The sequence below is a fragment of the Danio aesculapii genome, chromosome 20, assembly GCF_903798145.1.
Source record: "Danio aesculapii chromosome 20, fDanAes4.1, whole genome shotgun sequence".
Classification (NCBI taxonomy): Eukaryota; Metazoa; Chordata; class Actinopteri; order Cypriniformes; family Danionidae; genus Danio; species Danio aesculapii.
In genome coordinates, this window is record NC_079454.1 from 22,445,423 (window position 1) to 22,464,524 (window position 19,102).

Below are 19,102 nucleotides of genomic sequence, written 5' to 3' on the forward strand. Positions count from 1 at the left end.
GCAGAGGTTGTGTTCTTTTTCGAGACCAGGTCGCTTGGTGCGAGGCTCGCCATCTTACCTCATCTCTCTCTCTTCCCTCTACACTGTCCCGTGATGACAATCACGCATACGCAATTTTAGACATTAAATTAATCATATTTAATACTTGTTTCCTATATAAGTGCATTGTTTTTATGACTGAATAACGGTATTGAAACTGAAATCGTTGCTATTTTTAGATCCCACGGTATACCATGTTACCGTATTACTGCCCAAGCTTACATCAGGTCATCAATGGGTTTGCCGATACGTTTGATCATTTTACAATCACCAATGAAGTGAGGAAATTAGTTAAGGACCCTTTCTTTGTAAATGTTGCATTAAAAGCAAAGCTGGTTGTGTCATTAGATGAGATCTCTTTACAACTTGAACTCATTGACATGCAGTCATCCAATCACCTGCGACGGTCATTGCGGGTGGTAGCTTCTGAGATGTTTTGGACATGAAGTCTACCAGAAAAAATTCCCTAATTCAATGGGTCTTGCCATTTTTGTCCTCTCAATATTTAGCTCTTACACGTGTGAGTCCTCACACTCACACATGAATGGCAATAAAACGAGTAATCGCGCATCTCTCACATCCCAGCACCTCCACCACTGTATGCGTATTGCACTGACAACATGTACACCTATTTTCTTTGCGTAATTTAAAAGATGTAATTTATCTCTTTAGAAGGCAGTCTAAATGTTTGCCAATTGTTAAGATGGCTGTTGTAGTTTAATAAAACAGTTTGACCTACATCATTTGAATATGCTTGTACAAAAAAAAGCCACATTGTACAATGCACAGATGTTAGTAGTTTCAAAATACAACATATTAAAGTTTTAATATACAAAAAACCAACGTAGATGTCTTAAGGAGCAAAAATACAACATATGGGCTCTTATATTGCTGTTGTGTCAACACTGTTGTGCAAGTCATATCTCTCCAGCCCCTCATTTAGGATGCTTTTCATGAACTGGCCCCCATGACAAACTGATTCAATAGCCCTGCCATACCATTTTAGATCTCGTCTCAACAGGAAACCAAAACAAATGAGCTTTATTTTTATGATTTGTCTCATTATCATTGTGGCAGATTGCACACCTAAAACATACCTAATATGGTAAATAAGATGTATGTTTTGTTTTTTTTTTTAATAGCAAAATTGTTTGCAAATTTCTGGGAATTACAACCATATTGCAATAAAATCATTAAACAAATCATGAAAAACTTAGAGGGATGCATAAATCTTTGAAACAAGTAAAGGTCGAGTAAATGATCACAGATTTTTCTTTTGGGGTGAACTATTCCTTTAAGCAGAAATTAAGCATCACTGTTTTTTGTAACCTGTACTTTTTAGATCGTAAAGATTATTTTTGTGTGTAATTAAATTTATTTTATTTTTTAAAAATTTTTTATTTAATAATTTTTTAGGAGTTTTTAACCTTTATTGTGATAGGACAGTGGAGATTTACAGACAGGAAAGTATGGGGAGCAGAGATAGGGGAAGGGTCGGCAAAGGACCTCGAGCCGGGAATCGAACTCGGGTCACCGTGAGCACCTCAGTGCTATGTTACGACGCACTAACCACTAGGCTATTGGCGCAGACATAAATAAATTTATTGAATAACGAAAGATCTTATTATTCAATTAAATTTTGTTTTCCAGTAAAAATAGATTTGTTTTTACGAGAACACAAACCAGATCCACTAGTAAAGTGTTTTTTTATGTGTGTGTGCCTGTGTAATGCTCAGGAAGTCAAGCAGCCTGGCATCGTTGTGACTGTTAGAGTTTCAAGCCAACAAGCTTTTCAATGGGCTTAATGGTGGTGGGGTTACACAACAAGAGCTCCGATTTCGCCTGCTCCTCTCCTGCTACTCTACACTTCCCGTCTCCACTTCGGTCTCGCAATCTACCAAATTGTCTACGAAATCTCCCAACTCTTTCTTTCCCTCACTTTCGCAGATGCAAATGAGTGTATGGGGAAGCCTTGCGTAAATGCTCACTCTTGCAAAAACATGATTGGTGGATATCACTGTGACTGCTTTCAAGGATGGGCCGGACAGAACTGTGACATCAGTCAGTATCTCCTCAAGCTCCTCTCCTCTCCTTTCCTCCATCTTTGAGCTCTATAATGGCAGCCAGGCTTTCCTCTTCAGACACTTGATAGCTTTTGCGATTCTTCACGCTGTATATTTGGTCTTGGGCTTCACCTGCTGTTGCATGCTGGGCTTTTTTTGTGTGTGCGTGTGTTGATTTAAACTAACATTTCCATCTTCACAGCACTCACCAAAGCTCATCTGATTTGAGTTAATTACACATCTTCAACTGCTCTCCTTTATTACCTTCACTAAGCCATTGATTAATTTGCTTTGCTCATTGACTGCAGATCTCAATGGCTGCCATGGACAGTGCCAGAATGGAGCTACTTGCAAGGTATGTAGACTGTGAGGTGCTGTAGTGTCGCATCAGTTAATTGTAATGTTTGTGAAGTGTTGATTTATTTGTATTTGTGCAGGAGCTGGTTCATGGTGGTTACCACTGTCAGTGTCCTACAGGGTTTGTGGGCTTACACTGTGAAGTCTCAAGGAATAAATGTGCCAGCGGTCCATGTCAGAATGGTGGCCGCTGCCATGTCATTCTGGACAGCTTTGTTTGTGAGTGTCCGTCAAACTACGCGGGGATGCTCTGTGAGGTGAGGAGCTTTAGTGATGGTCTGTAATTAATTAATTAATAAACAAATAAATAAATAAATTTTATTTATTTATTTAATTAATTAATCTATTTATTTATCTATTTATTTATTTATTTATCTGTTTATTTGTTTATTAATTAATTTATCTAGTTATTTATTTATCTGTTTATTTGTTTTTATCTATCTATCTATCTATCTATCTATCTATCTATCTATCTATCTATCTATCTATCTATCTATCTATCTATCTCTCTATCTCTCTATCTCTCTATCTATCTATCTATCTATCTATCTATCTATCTATCTAATTTATTAATCGATTTATTCATCTGTCCATCTATCCATCCATCCATCCATCCACCCATCCATCTATCTATCTGTCCATCTATATGTCTACTCATTTATTTATTGATTTATTAGTTTTTCTATTTATTCATTTATTTATCTATCTAATTTATTTATTTATTAATATTTCTATTTATTTATCTAATTTATTTATCTAATTTATTTGTCTAATTATTTATCTTATTTATCTTTTTGTTTATTCATTCATTTCACTATTTATTTGTTTATTCATTTATTTATTTTATTTATTTATCTATGTATTTATCTTTATTCATTTATTTATTTATTTATCTATTTATTTATTTATTTATTTGTTTAACTAACTTTTATTGTTTATTCGTATGCTTTTGTGTCTTAGTTTTTGGTTCAGGTTTTTAAGTATGCTTAGACTGATTTTTTGTTTTATGTTTCTTTTTGTTTGGTTTTGTGCCTTGTTTTGATTTATTTTGTATTCGTTTGTTTTTTATTTAGTTGTATTTGATTTTTGTTTCTCTTAGTCCTTATTTTAGTTTTTTTTATTTTTGGTGTTGGTTTTATTTTACTTTAGCTTTGACTTATGGTTTGTCTTAGGTTTTTTTGGTTGTGTGTTCAGACCTTTTTGACATTTTTGTGTTAATAGCAGTAGAGCAGACATTAAACAACAGCTACTTCATTTTATTCAGATTTCATCTGATGGTATAAGAGATCTATATCATATCTCTGTGTTTGGTCATTTTATGGAAATTGAAAGTCTTGATTAATTTATGACATTTAGCGTCACAGATGGTGTTACATCTCTATTCAAACTTTGCTTACAATCTCGATAGGCTCAGCTAAACTGGTCAGTTGCATGTATGTATGTATGTATGTATATATGTATAAAGCCCTGGTGCAAGGCAAATCAAGCCTGCTATTCGGCCACAGGTGCACCGGGGTAACTAGAGTAGGGTTTGGGTGGAGGGAGTGTTTTTATTTTTTTATTTCTTCATGTAGCCGTTATTGCTGTTGGTGGGGGAGAGCTCTGGTCTGGAGCCAGTGTAAATCTAGTGGCCAGCTAAAGATGGACTTCCATAGTGGTCCTGGAAGCTGGTCCTGAGCCAGTCTCGTCTTACCGTGCAAACTAAAAATAAGCTGTTGTGAATGAGGCAACTCTTCTCTTGGCCTCCTGGCTGTCTGCCCACAATCAGCCCGGGAAAGGGAAGGCCTTGATTTTTACGTTATATTCATGCCTGGCATGCCATTCGCTCACATTAGACCATACCGTCTACAGTCTTTTGGAGAGCAGACACTGTACTTGGCCAGCTTTTCTTTTGGTAAGACTGTTGCTTGGGTAAATGCTCAAATTGACAACATAAATAAAATGTTGTACCAAAAGTCCTTTTTATATCAACGTATATACAGTATATGCTTTACTAACAATTTCTATTAAGCTTTGATGCCACCATTGTCTTCTCATAATGCAAACAGAAAGAAAACTGTTCTAGTCATGTACAATATGACTTTTGATCTTTAGAAATGTAAAATATATATATATATATATATATATATATATATATATATATATATATATATATATATATATATATATATATATATATATATATATATATACAGTTTACAGTGGGATTAAATGGGTTAATAAAGCAATAATCCACAAGCAGCTGTGGTTTATGAGTGCTAAGGAGTGATAAAGCCCCCTGGAACTATTTCAAGTACAAATCACTATGAAATATTCAAAAAGATTTTTCTTTCAGTGTTTTAACATTAAATGTTGACTGGTTTTGCTCACTGTTTGAAGCGTGTCCAGCTGGGTTTGTTCTTGGGATCCGGTACAGATGGATGATTATCTCTTACATCTGCCTGCTCTTGCAGTTTTCTGTAGTCTGTCTTGATGCAGTCTGGTTTGCAGACACTCCTGTTACATCACTGCTCTGTAAGTAAGTGCTCTGTGTAGGCCTTCACCTTTTAGTCTGTATCCCTACTACAAAAAGTTCAGCAGACTTTGAGTTCAGGAGAACAGCATTGTTGAGGTCCATTTCTTTGTTTATTTATTGGTTTGTTTTTTGGAAAAATGGGAATTGGAGACAATGAGAGTGTCACAGAATGCTGCTAAATCATCCATTATTAGTATGTAACTGTTGTGAGGGTTTTGCCAGTTGCCTGTAAAATAGTATATTATTCAAAATGTTGGGGGCATCAAGATTTATATTTTAAGTCTCTTATGATCATCAAGGAAGCATTTGTTTAATAAAATGCAGTAAAAAAATATGGTAATTTAAAATTGCTTTCTAATTTAAAAGTATTTTAAAAATACTTTAAGAAATGATGCAATTTATATATTATGTTATGTTATATTATGTTATATTATTGGGATGCTAGTAGAATTGTCAATTATTTGTATAAAAATCTAAGTCATTTAGTCATGCCCTTTGACCCATCAAGCAGTTGACACAGCATCCTAAAAATGTGGCACTCGTGATGAGAGACATGATGCAAAAGGCAAGATTGACAAATTCAATTGCAAAATGATGGATTGCCACGGACTGTTGGCCAGTGATTGATTTATGGTCTGAAAATCTGCTTCTAAAGCCACTTTTTGTTAATTATATTAGCAAGTATTGATCTATAATTAAAGCCATTCACTGAAGGCAAAATAGTTTTTTTCAAGCAGCTGCCACTTTAAGATTTTGAGCTTTTCATGTGTTTCTTTTAACTTTTTTTGTTTATTTGGTTTTGTTTCTTGTTGCTTTTTTGTTGTTTAGTTTTTGTTTTAGGTTTATGATTAGATAAAATTTTTGTTTTGTTTGAGTTTTTTTTTTTTGCAGTTTAAATTTATGATTAGATCGAGATCTTGTTTTAGTTTCTTTTTGTTTGGTTTTGTGTCTTGTTTTGATTTATATTTGTTTTAGTTTAATTTTTCATTTAGTTTTTTTATATTTTCTTTAGTTCTTTTTTTTTTGTTTGTTTAGTTCTCTTGTTTGTTTTATTTTTATTTTTGGTTTTCATTTTAATTTAGTTAAGTTTACTTTAGCTTTGATTTATGGAAAACAAATGAAATAACCTTATTTTAAGAAAAAAACAAAAACTCTTAAAAGGATATTTTAAATATGTTAACAATTGCGTGAATGATTTTAATGATTAATAATTCTAAGAATATTTACCAGAACAAGGCCAAGTTGAGATCAGAGGAGAACTAGATGAGCAAAAGTGTTCCTCGTCCCAGTTGAATTTGCTCTGTAAGAACGGAAGGAGGTCTAAATTTAGCCGCACAGTTTGTTTTGATTGGTCTCTTGTGTGAGTGTAATGGTGCTGTCTCCTTTAGCTGGAGGCTTATGGGAGCTTTCACAGCTTACCTGACTGTTTATCTGTAGTTTAAGAGGACTACATGTTCAAAGCCTAGGCCAAACTCATTCATTAACTCAATCACTTTTTTTTTTTGAAGGTGGAGAGTCTGTCTCACCCAAACCCATGTGAGCCGAACCCCTGTCAGAATACGGCTTTGTGCTACAGCCTGCCGGGTGACTTTTACTGTGCATGCCCTGAAGACTATGAGGGCAAGACCTGCGAAAACCGCAAGGACCACTGCAAGATGACACCTTGCCAAGGTAATGTTCATGACCGAAATGAAACTGGCAAAGACGTCTATCTGCACTAGCATCAGAAGTCCTTATTGAAATATTTGAAACAATATGATACAACTTGTATCGATATATTTTGATATTTACAGTATATATACTTACATATTTAAAACAATATAACTGCTTTTTCACTAAACATTAGAAAAGCTGAGCAGTTCTGTTTGCTTAACTGTTCCAATCCTCACCGATCTGATCTATTTGGCACAGAAATGGTTTCTTTTTCCACTGGGGTGCTGTAAACGGATTTCGAGGGAATGTAATGCAAATGTGTCAGTCGTTATAAACATTGTAATGTAAATAAGTGTAATGTAAACAGTGAAATGGAGAATCCGATATTTCTTGTTTTGGGACTTCTATTTTTATAGTATAACCATGCCCAGATTTTCATATTACAGTTTGTATTGGTGCCATGTCATTCCAGACTTGTATGGAAATACATCTGGAACCATACCTGACTGTTCTTACAACAGTTCGTTACAATAGCTTATAATATCACTTATTTTGATATGGATGCTTAAATATTTAAAACAATACAATATCACTTGGATTGATACTGTATATTTTGATGTGTGTGTAAATATTGAAAGCTTTGAAACAATATGTCGTCACTTTTATTGATAATTTGTTGTGTATATAAAATGAAATGTTTGAAATGAAACCCTCACGTCTGCAGTGTCAGTACAAAGTTTGCCTTTCACACGTGTTTCAGGTTTCATTCGTTTGAAGATTAAGCTCAAGATGTGTTAGAAAACTCAGTACTCGAGTGTAGTTTGTGTCTCTCTCAGCTCATAAATGCTAGGATCCCTTTTATTTATTCATTCTCATAATTAATTATGCTAAATATATGTTAAATGTTGTGGAAATGCCTATTAATATTTGAATTGAATTATTCATGTGGCAATATTTTCCTGTGGTTTCAAAAATGGTATTGAATATTGCTATTTATTTAAGATATTGTAGTGAAGTTAGTCAGTCCATTATCATGTCAGCCATAATATAACACTAATTTCTGCTTGCTTTCTGTTTGTCAGTGATCGACAGCTGTACCATTGCTGTGGCAAGTAACAGTTCAGATGGAGGCGTGAGACACATTAACTCTAATGTTTGTGGTCCTCATGGCCGCTGTATCAGTCAGCCGGGTGGAAACTTCACCTGCACCTGTGAGCTGGGCTTTACAGGAACCTACTGTCACGAGAGTGAGTCTGCTGTACCGTTTTTAACATCTCCACTTGCTTTAAATATGTTCTTCAGATTCGTCATTGTGTCCGCAGGGTCTTAAAATGTCTTAAATCTCAAAAACAGAATTTTCGACTTTAAAAAGTCTTAAATTTACTGAAATATTGTGTTGTCTGTCTTAATTCCTTTTAAACAGCTCTTAATTTTCCTTTGTTCATGTATAGCTACCCAATCTGGCCATTAACATCCATACAATGACCAGCAATTCAGCTTAATAGAGCTTTTAACTTTTTATTAAAAATGTCATTTTAACTCTATTTACCATAATGGTTTAATTATTTTCCTCATAATAATATTTATTTAAAAGTTCCCCATGTATTTACTGCTGAAGACACTGACCTGGACAGACTGTGCATACAGTTAGTTTATCATAGTTTTTCAAACTGTTAAAACATTTGTCCATTTTTTTTTTTTTTTTTTTTTTTTAGAAAGTTTGTCTAAAAAAAGGATGTTTACAACTAAAGCTTGCTTGTTTTGACACAATATTTACAACATATTTTGCTAACTGACAGGGCAAATATCAATAGTTTTTATCTGGGCTATTTAAAAAAAAACTCCTTAGCGTTTAGGCCGTTAGCCCTGTATGAGTCTAAAATTTGATTCATAACGGTCTTTAAAATGTCTTTAAAAAGTCTTAAATTGAACATGGTAAAACCTGCAGAACCCTGTTCTTGCCGTTCCTTCTTTAGTCTCAGTTCTTTATTCCAGAGTAGATGGTTATTAAAGCAACTTCAGCTGTATCCTGCTACTGGTTTACTGCTAAAACCAAACTTTCTTGTAGAATTAATATCACTTGTAGTTTTAAGGAGTATTTATAGCATTTGTTTTATTTTTGTTAATATTTTAGAATGGAATAATTATTATTTGTTTGGAATTTGATTGATTTAACATCATTCAGTCTTAAATATTACATGAAATAATTGTTATTAGCACCACATGACCAAAATAAACATCATCTTTTAAATATAGGGTATTGTCATCAAATATCTTACAGTATTATTAAAATATTAACAATAATAATTGTTTAAATCTTTCAAATTATCACTTATAAAAATATATTTTTCTATTTAAAACATTTTACTAATAATTAAATCCTGATAATAATAATAATAATTCATCTTTAAAGTTATTTGGTTGTTGCCAATTTGCTGTATTCATAGCAGTACTTGAGCTGCATTAAGTCAACAAGAACCAAATAATGTAAAAAATGTAAATATCAAAAATGTAAAACCTAAAAAAAAAAAAACACTAAACTTAGCTGTAATTTAGCTATCAAATTTATTATTTCCATGTAAAATTCAATTTTGAACTTGAAGATTTTGAAAAGTTCGTTGTTGTCTTTTTTTTTTATCCTAAAATCTTAATGTTTGTGTAAATTTTACTTCTCATCTACCAGATGTAAATGACTGCGTGAGCAATCCGTGTCGAAATGGAGGCACCTGTATTGATGGGATCAGCTCTTTCCAGTGCTTCTGTCCTGACGGCTGGGAAGGAGACCTCTGCAGCATCAGTGAGTGCCCCTCATCATCATCATCATCATCATCATCATCAACCTTATCATCTTAACTTTCTTTTACGCTCACTTCCTTAACCCTTCTCACTTGTGCTCTTAGATGTGAACGAGTGCAGTCGGAGCCCCTGCAAAAATGGTGGACACTGTGTGGATCTGGTCAATGACTTTTACTGTGAATGTGCCAATGGCTGGAAAGGAAAGACCTGCCATTCACGTCAGTCTTGTTTTTATGTTTTATTCTATTTTTTTTACTGTCTTCTTATTGAACTGTAAATGTGAGCTGGCTGGTGATATTTTGTGTGCGTTTTAGGTGAAAGTCAGTGTGACTCCTCCACGTGCAGTAATGGAGGAACCTGCTATGATCACGGAGACGCTTTCCGCTGTGCTTGTCCTCCTGGATGGGGAGGAAGTACATGCAATACAGGTGAGAAGAGCTCTATGTATCTGGGTCTAGTTTTCATTAGCGATGCACTTAATTTTTGGCCACCAAAAAGAAGGAATAGGCAATGTAGACGTGTATTTGTTGTGATAACAATATTATTGGCGAAATAAGTTATAATTATCTAGTCAGACAATAAAAATCATGTGTCTTTAAAAAAGTTTATTTAATTTTTTATATGTATTTTTTCTTAATTTTAAATGTATTTTTTATATTTAATATATAATATATTATATTATATTTATTTTATTTATATATATATATATATATATATATATATTTTTTTTTTTTTATATATATAATATGTATTTTATATATTAATAGAGCACTGGTATAGTCTATCCAACATGGCTCAGCCATAATTAAACACACTGAAGTAGCTAATCAAGCTTTTCAGAGTCATATAAAACACATAAGCAGATGTGCTGAAGCCTGTTGGAAACAAATTTTGCAGGGCTGTGGATTCCCAGAAGCAGAGATCAAGACCTCAAAAATAGTGATCACACATTGTAATGTAATTTCTGTTTCATTCATACTGGACCCTAGATGGCGCCCTCACACATAAACGCCACATATAGATTACTGAAGAAAAGACATTAGCTATGGCTGCCTTAGGGCAAAGAGGATAAAGATGATAGAAACGGATTAGTGGATCAAACATGAACATAATAAACAAATGCTTATGGCAGTATCTGGATTATTTCTGTTCTTCAAGTCATCCTTATAAGCATAAATATATTTAGCATAATTCAATGCTAATTGACCTAGCCTTTATCACTGTATTGAATAAAATAAAGTAGTAGGATTTCTTCAAAGTATGAAGGTAATTTCAAACACTCAACTGATGTTATGAAGCTAATTAAATTAATTTAAACAATGTAAATCAAACAAAAAGTGCTTCAGGGGTAATTAATGTGCTCTTTGAATGAGGGAATCATAAATATAAACAACGAAATCATAAGTCCAAGGCACTCGAAAAATATGTGAAAAAGCCTCTTAACATGGCTGTTAGAGTTAGGGTTAGCACTATTGTGCACCGCACCTACTATGTCAGTAACTCTGTTTGTAAACAAACTCAAATATACGGTTTTGCTTATGTGCTTCTGGAATAATTCATTGCACAAACCAATGGGGTACAATTTGCACAATGGCTTTTAGTTGTCAGCCACCCAGCCCCAGAGATTCTGGTGAACTGTCTTTCCGTTATAAAATCACCATGTTTAAGGTCTTATTTCTTTAAAAATCAGTGATCTTTGATGCCTCATAGATATACTATGTGACGTGGGTCTTAGACCAGACAAGAAGCACTGCGTTAAATTCAATTTCCCCTCGCCATGTCTTTAAAATCTGACCAGTTTTTTACCCCAGTATTTTCAATGGAGTTTCTGTGCTAGCCTGCTGATTCTGATGGCGCTAGCGGTTATACAGTCTTTCATCCAGTTTTACGCTTGAATAACTAAATGAATGCTTAAGTCTGTTCAAATAAATGTGTTGTAATCACATTACAACATTGATGCTGTAAAAGGAAGCTTATGAAATTGAAAATAGTCACATTAAGCTTTCAGTGGAAGTTTATTATTGGCTGAAAAACATTAGCTGTGTATATAGCCCATCGTAGGTGTTATCGTTTTTATTAAGATAAGTCTCGTTTTTTATCATGTGCAGAATTTTTACTGGAATTTTGCAAACAGGATATCGCCTATTCCTACAGAAAACTGAAAATGCCATTTTCAAAGAGAAAACGTCTAAAAATATGAGCCAGATTTAAAAGAAAAAGGTTATAAAAACAGTTGAAGGTTAAAAAAAGTGTTCAGCACACAGGTTCACAGTTCCAATAGGCACTGTGTAGTCTGAAGCAGCTTTCACACTGGACCTGGAAAACGTTGCACTACAAAACCCATTAATTTCATTTGTGCCATGCAAACCTTTAAGGCTTTTAACACTTTAACCGACTGCTCTACCAAATGGTTGACCATGTTTTGACTGTTTTAAATAATGACTGTTAAAGTAATTAAAGAATGACTATTTTAAATATTGGTTTACATTACACAGCATTGTTGGTTTACAAGAAAATCAAACAAACATTCCTGTTGCACTGCTACACTTGATTTTGGTGTTATTGTAAAAAAAACAACAACAATAAAACATGTTTAATGAGAATCTTAACTATTGAATGGCATACTTTAAAAAATAAAGGTGATTTAGTATTTTTTTATTTTGATTATGTTTTCAGATAAATTGATCTTACACTTCATATTTTCAGATTTTTCATAGTATTTGTATTAATTCTAGTACTTTTACCATAAACTGACATATCAACCAAATGGTTGGTGTTTTAGCAATTATGGGATGTGTTGACAAAAAAAATTCATTGAGTGTGTTAACTAGCGACATTAGGAGAATATTTTTTAGGTTGGTGGGACAGTTAAAGGGTCTATATTGCTCTACAGACTTTACTCACTTCCTTTAACTTTTCCACTCTGTCTTTTTCCCTCAGCGAAGAACAGCACTTGCGCGTCTGGCCCCTGTCTGAATGGAGGCACGTGTGTAGGTGGCGGAGACACGTTCACTTGCATCTGTAAAGACGGCTGGGAGGGAGCCACCTGCGCCCAGAGTGAGTGAATTCCCCCATTCACAACTCCACTGCCAGTGCATGTCTGCATACCACAGAAAACAAACATCACATCCATAAACCTCTTCTTAAATTACACTCCATTCATGACTGTCACTGACTGTCTTTCTCTCTGATTCCTCACAGACACCAACGACTGCAACCCTCACCCCTGGTAAGAACCTATGCGACTCTCCAGTTGTTCCCCCTTTTATTTACTCTAAGTCGATCTCTTGTGTTGTTGGTGCCGAGCCACCCCTTTCCTTGTACAACATAGACAGCTAGGAATAACGCGGCTTTCTGCCCTATTCCACCCTGTTGTTCTTGCCCCCCTAACCCCCATTCTCTAAGAGCGGATATACAGAGAGGAGGGGTCCATGGGTGGCGCTGGTTGTAAAGACGGGAGAAGATGTCCCTAAATCACCCCTAAATCCGACAGCTCAGGAGACCCCGGGCTGGTTTTAATCGGGACCACAATAGAGCCGATGGCCCTAAAAGAGCACCCCCAGCGGTGAGGGGAGGAGGGGATGGACAGGCTCTTTTTCTCCAGCCCACTCCGTCCTCTTGCCTTTCTTCACCGCTGACCTGGGAGCAGGGGATTTGGGAGGTGAGGGGGGTGGGGGTCCCAGCAAGGAGCCGCTGAGGGGGGATTTGCATCTGAAAAGTGCCGGTATTGATAAATGCATCCTTCTTAGTCCATCTCTCATCCACTTGTGCCCCCAAACCCCCCTCCCCCTCTCTCTTTTCCTGCTCTACTGATGTGTATTGGGAGTATGATGCGATACAAAACAGCTTTACAGTCAGTTTAGCTTTGTTAGATTACAGTCTCCACGCCAGATAAATAAGATCCATTCCCAAATGCAAGATCTTGTCAGGAAATGTCAGTTTCTCTAGGTATTCAGACAACAAGTCAGCAGAGTTTCCAATACCCAAACCAGTAAACCAGTATTCAAGTAAATTAACAGTCTACTATCAATATAGGAGTTGACTGTGGAAGGAGGCCAGAGATGAGAAGAGGCAGGAGACGAATTGATAATAATAAATGATCATGGTTTATTAAATAATCTTAGTTTCATGTGTTTCGGTGTGCTCTTATACTTCGTATGAGCATATACATATGGCAAATTTTACTATACATCAGACCACAGGACCTTAATTAGAGACATACTCTCATCTCATATCAGTGGAGAGGAACATTTCATGAAAGCAACAAAACAGCACGAAAAAGCACTAAAAGCAGAACTAAAAGTAATAAGAAATATATAAAAGAAATCAAATCAATAAATGATTAATATAATAAATGATAAACATAAATTAATTAAAAATACGAATTCAAAAAATGGAAGACTGAAGAAATAACTAAGATTTATAAATGATTATGAAGCCATAACTGAAATTATCAGTGCAAAGCAAATAATAGAAAAAAGCATAATATAATATAATATAATATAATATAATATAATATAATATAATATAATATAATATAATATAATATAATATAATATAATATAATATATAATTTAAGGCACACACTGGTTATTACAAGTTTTAGATTTTACAGCTTCATCAAGCGGATAATCATGATTCTTATGTCCCAACAACAGAAACTCTTATTTAACACACTTTGCTAAGCAGTTAGAGGGACTGAATGGATGAAAGGGATTTTTCAGTCTGATTATTATCATCGTTATTATTATCATTTTTATATAAATTTAGGGACTTTTTTTTTTTTCAATTTATGCTTCAGACCATTTAAAGACCTATGAATCATAGTTTGTGGAATATCTGAAAAAAATGTTCCAGTGGTAGGCCATTGTCCTTTTTGATTGGTTTATTTTTAAGGTCTATGGTATGTTTGCAGGTCAAAATCATCCACTTGAACATGACAGCATTGGTGAAATAATCACCTTAACAAAAATGACTAAAAAAGCTTTATTATGCTTACCAGTAGTTGGTACTGATGTCAAGTACAAATTCATGTTATGGTTGTTTAGAGACTATCTGCATGTTAAGTGTGACGTCCCGCGAATCGGCTTCCGGGTCTAAGCGCTCTATAAAAATGTATGGGGAGACTCATCAAATAGTAATATTAAATGTTTATAAAGCGCTGTAATACTTTCGAAAATCACGATCGCAATATATATATATATGTGTATATATGCCTAATATCCGATGGCCAGAAAGTGATACATTTTTTTATAAATAGTTTTTATAAATTGTCCTGAGACTGTTGTGTACACTTTGATTTCATATAAAATTCACTTTAATGTGTGATATGACCATAAACGAATATTTCCTCAATTCAAATGATTAGCGGCTTGAACCCGTAAACAGTATACCACGCTCATCGATATGTCACGACTTAACAACCAGATAACAACCAGATAACAATGTAAACAATAATAATGGTCCTCACAAGTTCCCTTTTAACATATTTAATTTCTGTAGCTTCTGAGAATCCAATAAGATCTGCATATTGATAAATAATGTTATGATAGCTGTTATATTGCGAAGTCATGATTAAATTACCTCGTTACATTTATGCAATAGTTTGACAACAAGCAGGAAATGTTCAAGGGCCAAAGACATCACTACGTTGACCTGTCTTTAACTATGTCAGTTTTTAAAAACCTGTGCTTTGAAACCATTTTCGAATGAAATGCTGTTGTTACATACTGCAAATAAACAGGCTAAATGTATAAAAAGTTGTTGTTTTTTTTTAGTTGAAAGAGAAGTCATGTAGTAAACACCTATACTGAAATACAGAATAACGCTGAAAGATTAAAAAATAAATAAAGAAGATTCATGGTCACGTTAAAGTAGAGTTCTATAATGATTAGTTGTCATTATAGCTAATGATAAATGGTAGAACTACTGTTTATCTTGTTCACATACAGTGGTCCCTCGCTATAACACTGCATTGTGTTCTGCATCCTGATCGGCTGTAGACCATTGTCAGTCACTCTCCTCCGTGTCTCCTGTACAGTACAGAATGCATTCAGCTGGTCAAATTAGCACAAATCTTTGATCGCTAGCAGTGTGAGTTCCAACAAGGATGCAAAAAGGGTTGTAACTGTCCACAGCAAGACCATCGTAAAGGGGGTCGCACACCGGATGTGCCGCACCATGCACCACCATACATTTTTGATTCGTAAACATAGGTTTATATCAAGGTATGCACACTGGGACCACAAGTCAGCAGCTGTCTGTGGTGCCCAGCTATGATTTAGGACACTGTTCATATTTCTGCAATGCCATCTGAATCATTTAATTTTAATAACACCCGAATGTGCACGTCCTGTGGGTGTTACTTCCAACTATCATGTACGCGGCGCATCCAGTGTGCGCGACCCTCTTTTAGGATGGAGTCTGCTAGTTTTGTTGATCTGTGACTGCAGAAAAAAGAACATGTACGCTCGATGCCAATATTATCCGAACAAAAGCTAAAAAGCTTTATTAACCCATTGCTGATAGCGATGAATGTTTGAGCCTGACAACAGGTTTTGATCTTTGCTTTCATTCTATAATACTGGACTTATTTTTCTACAAAGGTTTGAACTTTGAGAGTGTTTAAACAAGAGAGAAAAGTGTGAAAATGTTAATGCCTGTGTGAGAAAAGTGTGTAGTGAGGAGTTTTACAGCCTTAAAACATCTATAATAATTGTAAAAAATAAAGATGACTACTTCTCGGATTTCGTCTATTGCATTCTTTTTTAGAATGTAACTGCCGTGAAAAACAAGAGACCACTGTATCATATTATATAATAGTGAACATATTCTGATTTCTAAATAATAGATGTGAAGGTTTTATTATAAAATGTCGATCAGTAGGGGAACGTTGTCTCTTTCGACCAATGAACACTTTGTCTTCTTGCAGTTACAATGGAGGAATCTGTGTGGACGGGGTGAACTGGTTCCGCTGTGAATGTGCTCCTGGATTTGCAGGACCCGACTGCCGTATCAGTGAGTATCTCAAAGGGGAAAGAATGGGGATGTATAGAAAGAGGGGTGTTGGTGGATTACCGAGCATCCCGTGCCCTTTGACCTCCTCGGGGGTCAAAGGTTGGCCCTGGCTCACAAACAGACAGAGGAGATAAATTATTCAACCAGTGGAAAAATTCCTCTTCTTGTGTCTCTTGTGTCCATTGATGCACATAGAAAACACTCCTTAAAGATTCCATGCATTTCCCCAGCCTCATTTTCTGAGGGCTGGTCATGGGAACGCCATCAATCCTGGCGCTTTACAAATGCGTATTGATTTAAGATGACAGTTTTAACTTTCTCTGCATGTGACATTTCTGCCTGGGCTGTAGCTGTATTGATGAATGTGTGTTCTCTTTGCTTTACCAGACATCGATGAGTGCCAGTCTTCCCCCTGCGCCTACGGTGCCACCTGTGTGGATGAGATCAATGGCTTCCGGTGTGTTTGCCCACTCGGTCGCACTGGACCTCAATGCCAAGAGTGTAAGAGTTATTGTTTAATCGTTAAACAGCCAGTCTCCTTTCAGTTCTCTCTACTAGTGTATATTGAGAAATGGACCTTAAAGTAAAAATCGTGAAATCGATTGACATTTAAAAAGGAAGTTGGAGAAGGACAAAGTGAACAGCTCAGAAATATCCAGTAGGGTTTGTTAGGATCACACCTAATGCGCATTTAAGTTCCAAAAACGCGAGGCGACCACACTGCCTTTTTTTCTGACAAGAAAAAAAGAAGCGCGGTGTGCTTTTTTTTTTTAATGTCGCTAGGAAACGACTGAATCAGCTTAGGATTGATTGTGCAAGAGTGTTGCTGTTGATATGAATATAAGTTTAATAATTAATAATATTGTGATATTCAAGATTTGTGAAGTCATACAGCTCCAGACAACTCAAAATAGGAACCACAAGTCTCTCCTCCATCTTCAAAAGTCTCTGTAGTTGTCTTGACAACACAAACACTGCAGGCACCTCAGCGGAAACACCGCCTCTGCTTTTATTTGATTGGAGAATGACACACGTAACGCACTTTTTCTGTTTATAGTTGACTTTTTTTTTTTTTCCAACTGTGAGCGCACAGCTTGCAAGGGCAAAAATGCGAGGTGCAGCAGGCAGTTAAAACGCGTTGCATGCAGAGCGCGTAAGCAGCTCGCAAAACGCACGCGGCTTTTAGTAAATCATTAAAAAAAAGGTGCCTTTCAACGCAAAAAGCGCAATCGGTGTGATCGGCCCCTTATTTATTTATTTATTTGCAAGTCAGAGGAATATAGTAGTTGGGGGAGGGTCATTTTTACTCTTCAAAGTGTTTGATTGGCTAAAAATCTCTCAAGTGCAGGATGAGTTCTCGCATTTATGAAAAAGAAAGATAGTCAATTTTAAGTGCATACACAACTTGTCAAACATTTGGGGTCCATAGTATATTGTTCAGGTCAATAGCTATGTTTCCATCCAAAGATGTGATTTAGAATTATGCAAATTAAGCAAAATTGTCACTTCCTGATAAACTGGTGGCCAATGTCAAAATTAAAAATGAAATTTGGTGCTATTGGAGAAGCCAGACTGGACAGTCTTTTCTTATGACTATCTTTTTTTAATGTAAATGGTAAATTCAATGTTTACATCGAAGTTTTTGCAAATTTTTTTACCGGATAAGCTATTTTCCTTAGTTGTGCACATACCATTTTATGCTCATTTTCAAAATGTATGCACATCATGGCATTTATATTAAATGATGAAAATAATCTTTCGTAAGCTGTTTGGACAGAACAGGTCTAGTGTGTCCAGTCATATTGGGGTGATATAAACACAATAAGTCCATTTTCCTGACGTTAAAATGGGATCCAAATCTCTCCCATTTTGAGGCCGACCGCAACGTGACGTAGGAGTGCGGTTTCCCCGCCCACCGAATTAATTAACATCCTTGTATTAACATGTCTCTGTAGTAACACGTTTAATTCTATCCAGACGACAGAATGGCTCTGATCATCAAATGTGATCAAGAATGAGCTTAAAACGTTAAACGCACGTAGAAACGTGGGGCAAGGGAGAACTAGCATTAAAGGCACATGCCACTAAAACAGCTACGTTGTGTTTAGAGCAGAAAATCCCAATATTCTTAAAGGTGAAGTAAATAATCTGATGGGTGTTTTGAGCTGAAACTTTACAGGCACATTCTGAAGACACGAAAGAGTTATCTTAAATCTTGAAAAAGGGCTAAAATAGCTGCCCTTTAAACATTTTTTTTATGTATTATGTCAATATGTGCATAAAAATAGATGGATGGAAAATAGCTAATGTCACATGATCCTTCAGTAATCATTCTAATATGCAGATTCAGATAAGCTAAAAGCTAGACCTGGACTTAAATCCACAAAACAGGGACTATGAAATAATCCACATGAAAGACAGACAGCATGGGCATAGACATCATGTGACCGATCACTCCAGACAGGAAGGGGATCTGCTCCTAAATTAGAATTGGCTGCGGTCTTACGCTGTTTGTGTTGTGGCGCAGTCATTGGCATTGGGAAGACGTGCCACTATGCTGGACTTCAGTTCCCGCATGGCAGCCGCTGGGAGGAAGAATGCAACACTTGTCAGTGTGTCAACGGCAAAGTGGAGTGCACCAAGGTAAGTGTCTGAAGAACTT

General features: G+C 35.5%; 1 protein-coding gene across 2 annotated transcripts in view; it reads left to right on the plus strand.

Moving 5' to 3' along the window:
• Window positions 1–19,102, plus strand: part of jag2b (jagged canonical Notch ligand 2b) — an 86,999-nt gene that overhangs the window by 55,067 nt on the left and 12,830 nt on the right. The window contains exons 10-22 of one of the 2 annotated variants that reach the window (XM_056480860.1): window positions 1,987–2,100; window positions 2,411–2,457; window positions 2,540–2,716; window positions 6,483–6,645; window positions 7,710–7,874; window positions 9,311–9,424; window positions 9,528–9,641; window positions 9,738–9,851; window positions 12,364–12,480; window positions 12,625–12,652; window positions 16,355–16,440; window positions 16,828–16,941; window positions 18,968–19,083. In XM_056480860.1, the coding sequence (XP_056336835.1) occupies window positions 1,987–2,100; window positions 2,411–2,457; window positions 2,540–2,716; window positions 6,483–6,645; window positions 7,710–7,874; window positions 9,311–9,424; window positions 9,528–9,641; window positions 9,738–9,851; window positions 12,364–12,480; window positions 12,625–12,652; window positions 16,355–16,440; window positions 16,828–16,941; window positions 18,968–19,083 (1,469 nt within the window). The remainder of the gene's footprint in view (window positions 1–1,986; window positions 2,101–2,410; window positions 2,458–2,539; window positions 2,717–6,482; window positions 6,646–7,709; window positions 7,875–9,310; window positions 9,425–9,527; window positions 9,642–9,737; window positions 9,852–12,363; window positions 12,481–12,624; window positions 12,653–16,354; window positions 16,441–16,827; window positions 16,942–18,967; window positions 19,084–19,102) is intronic. The other variant, XM_056480861.1, reaches the window with a different exon arrangement.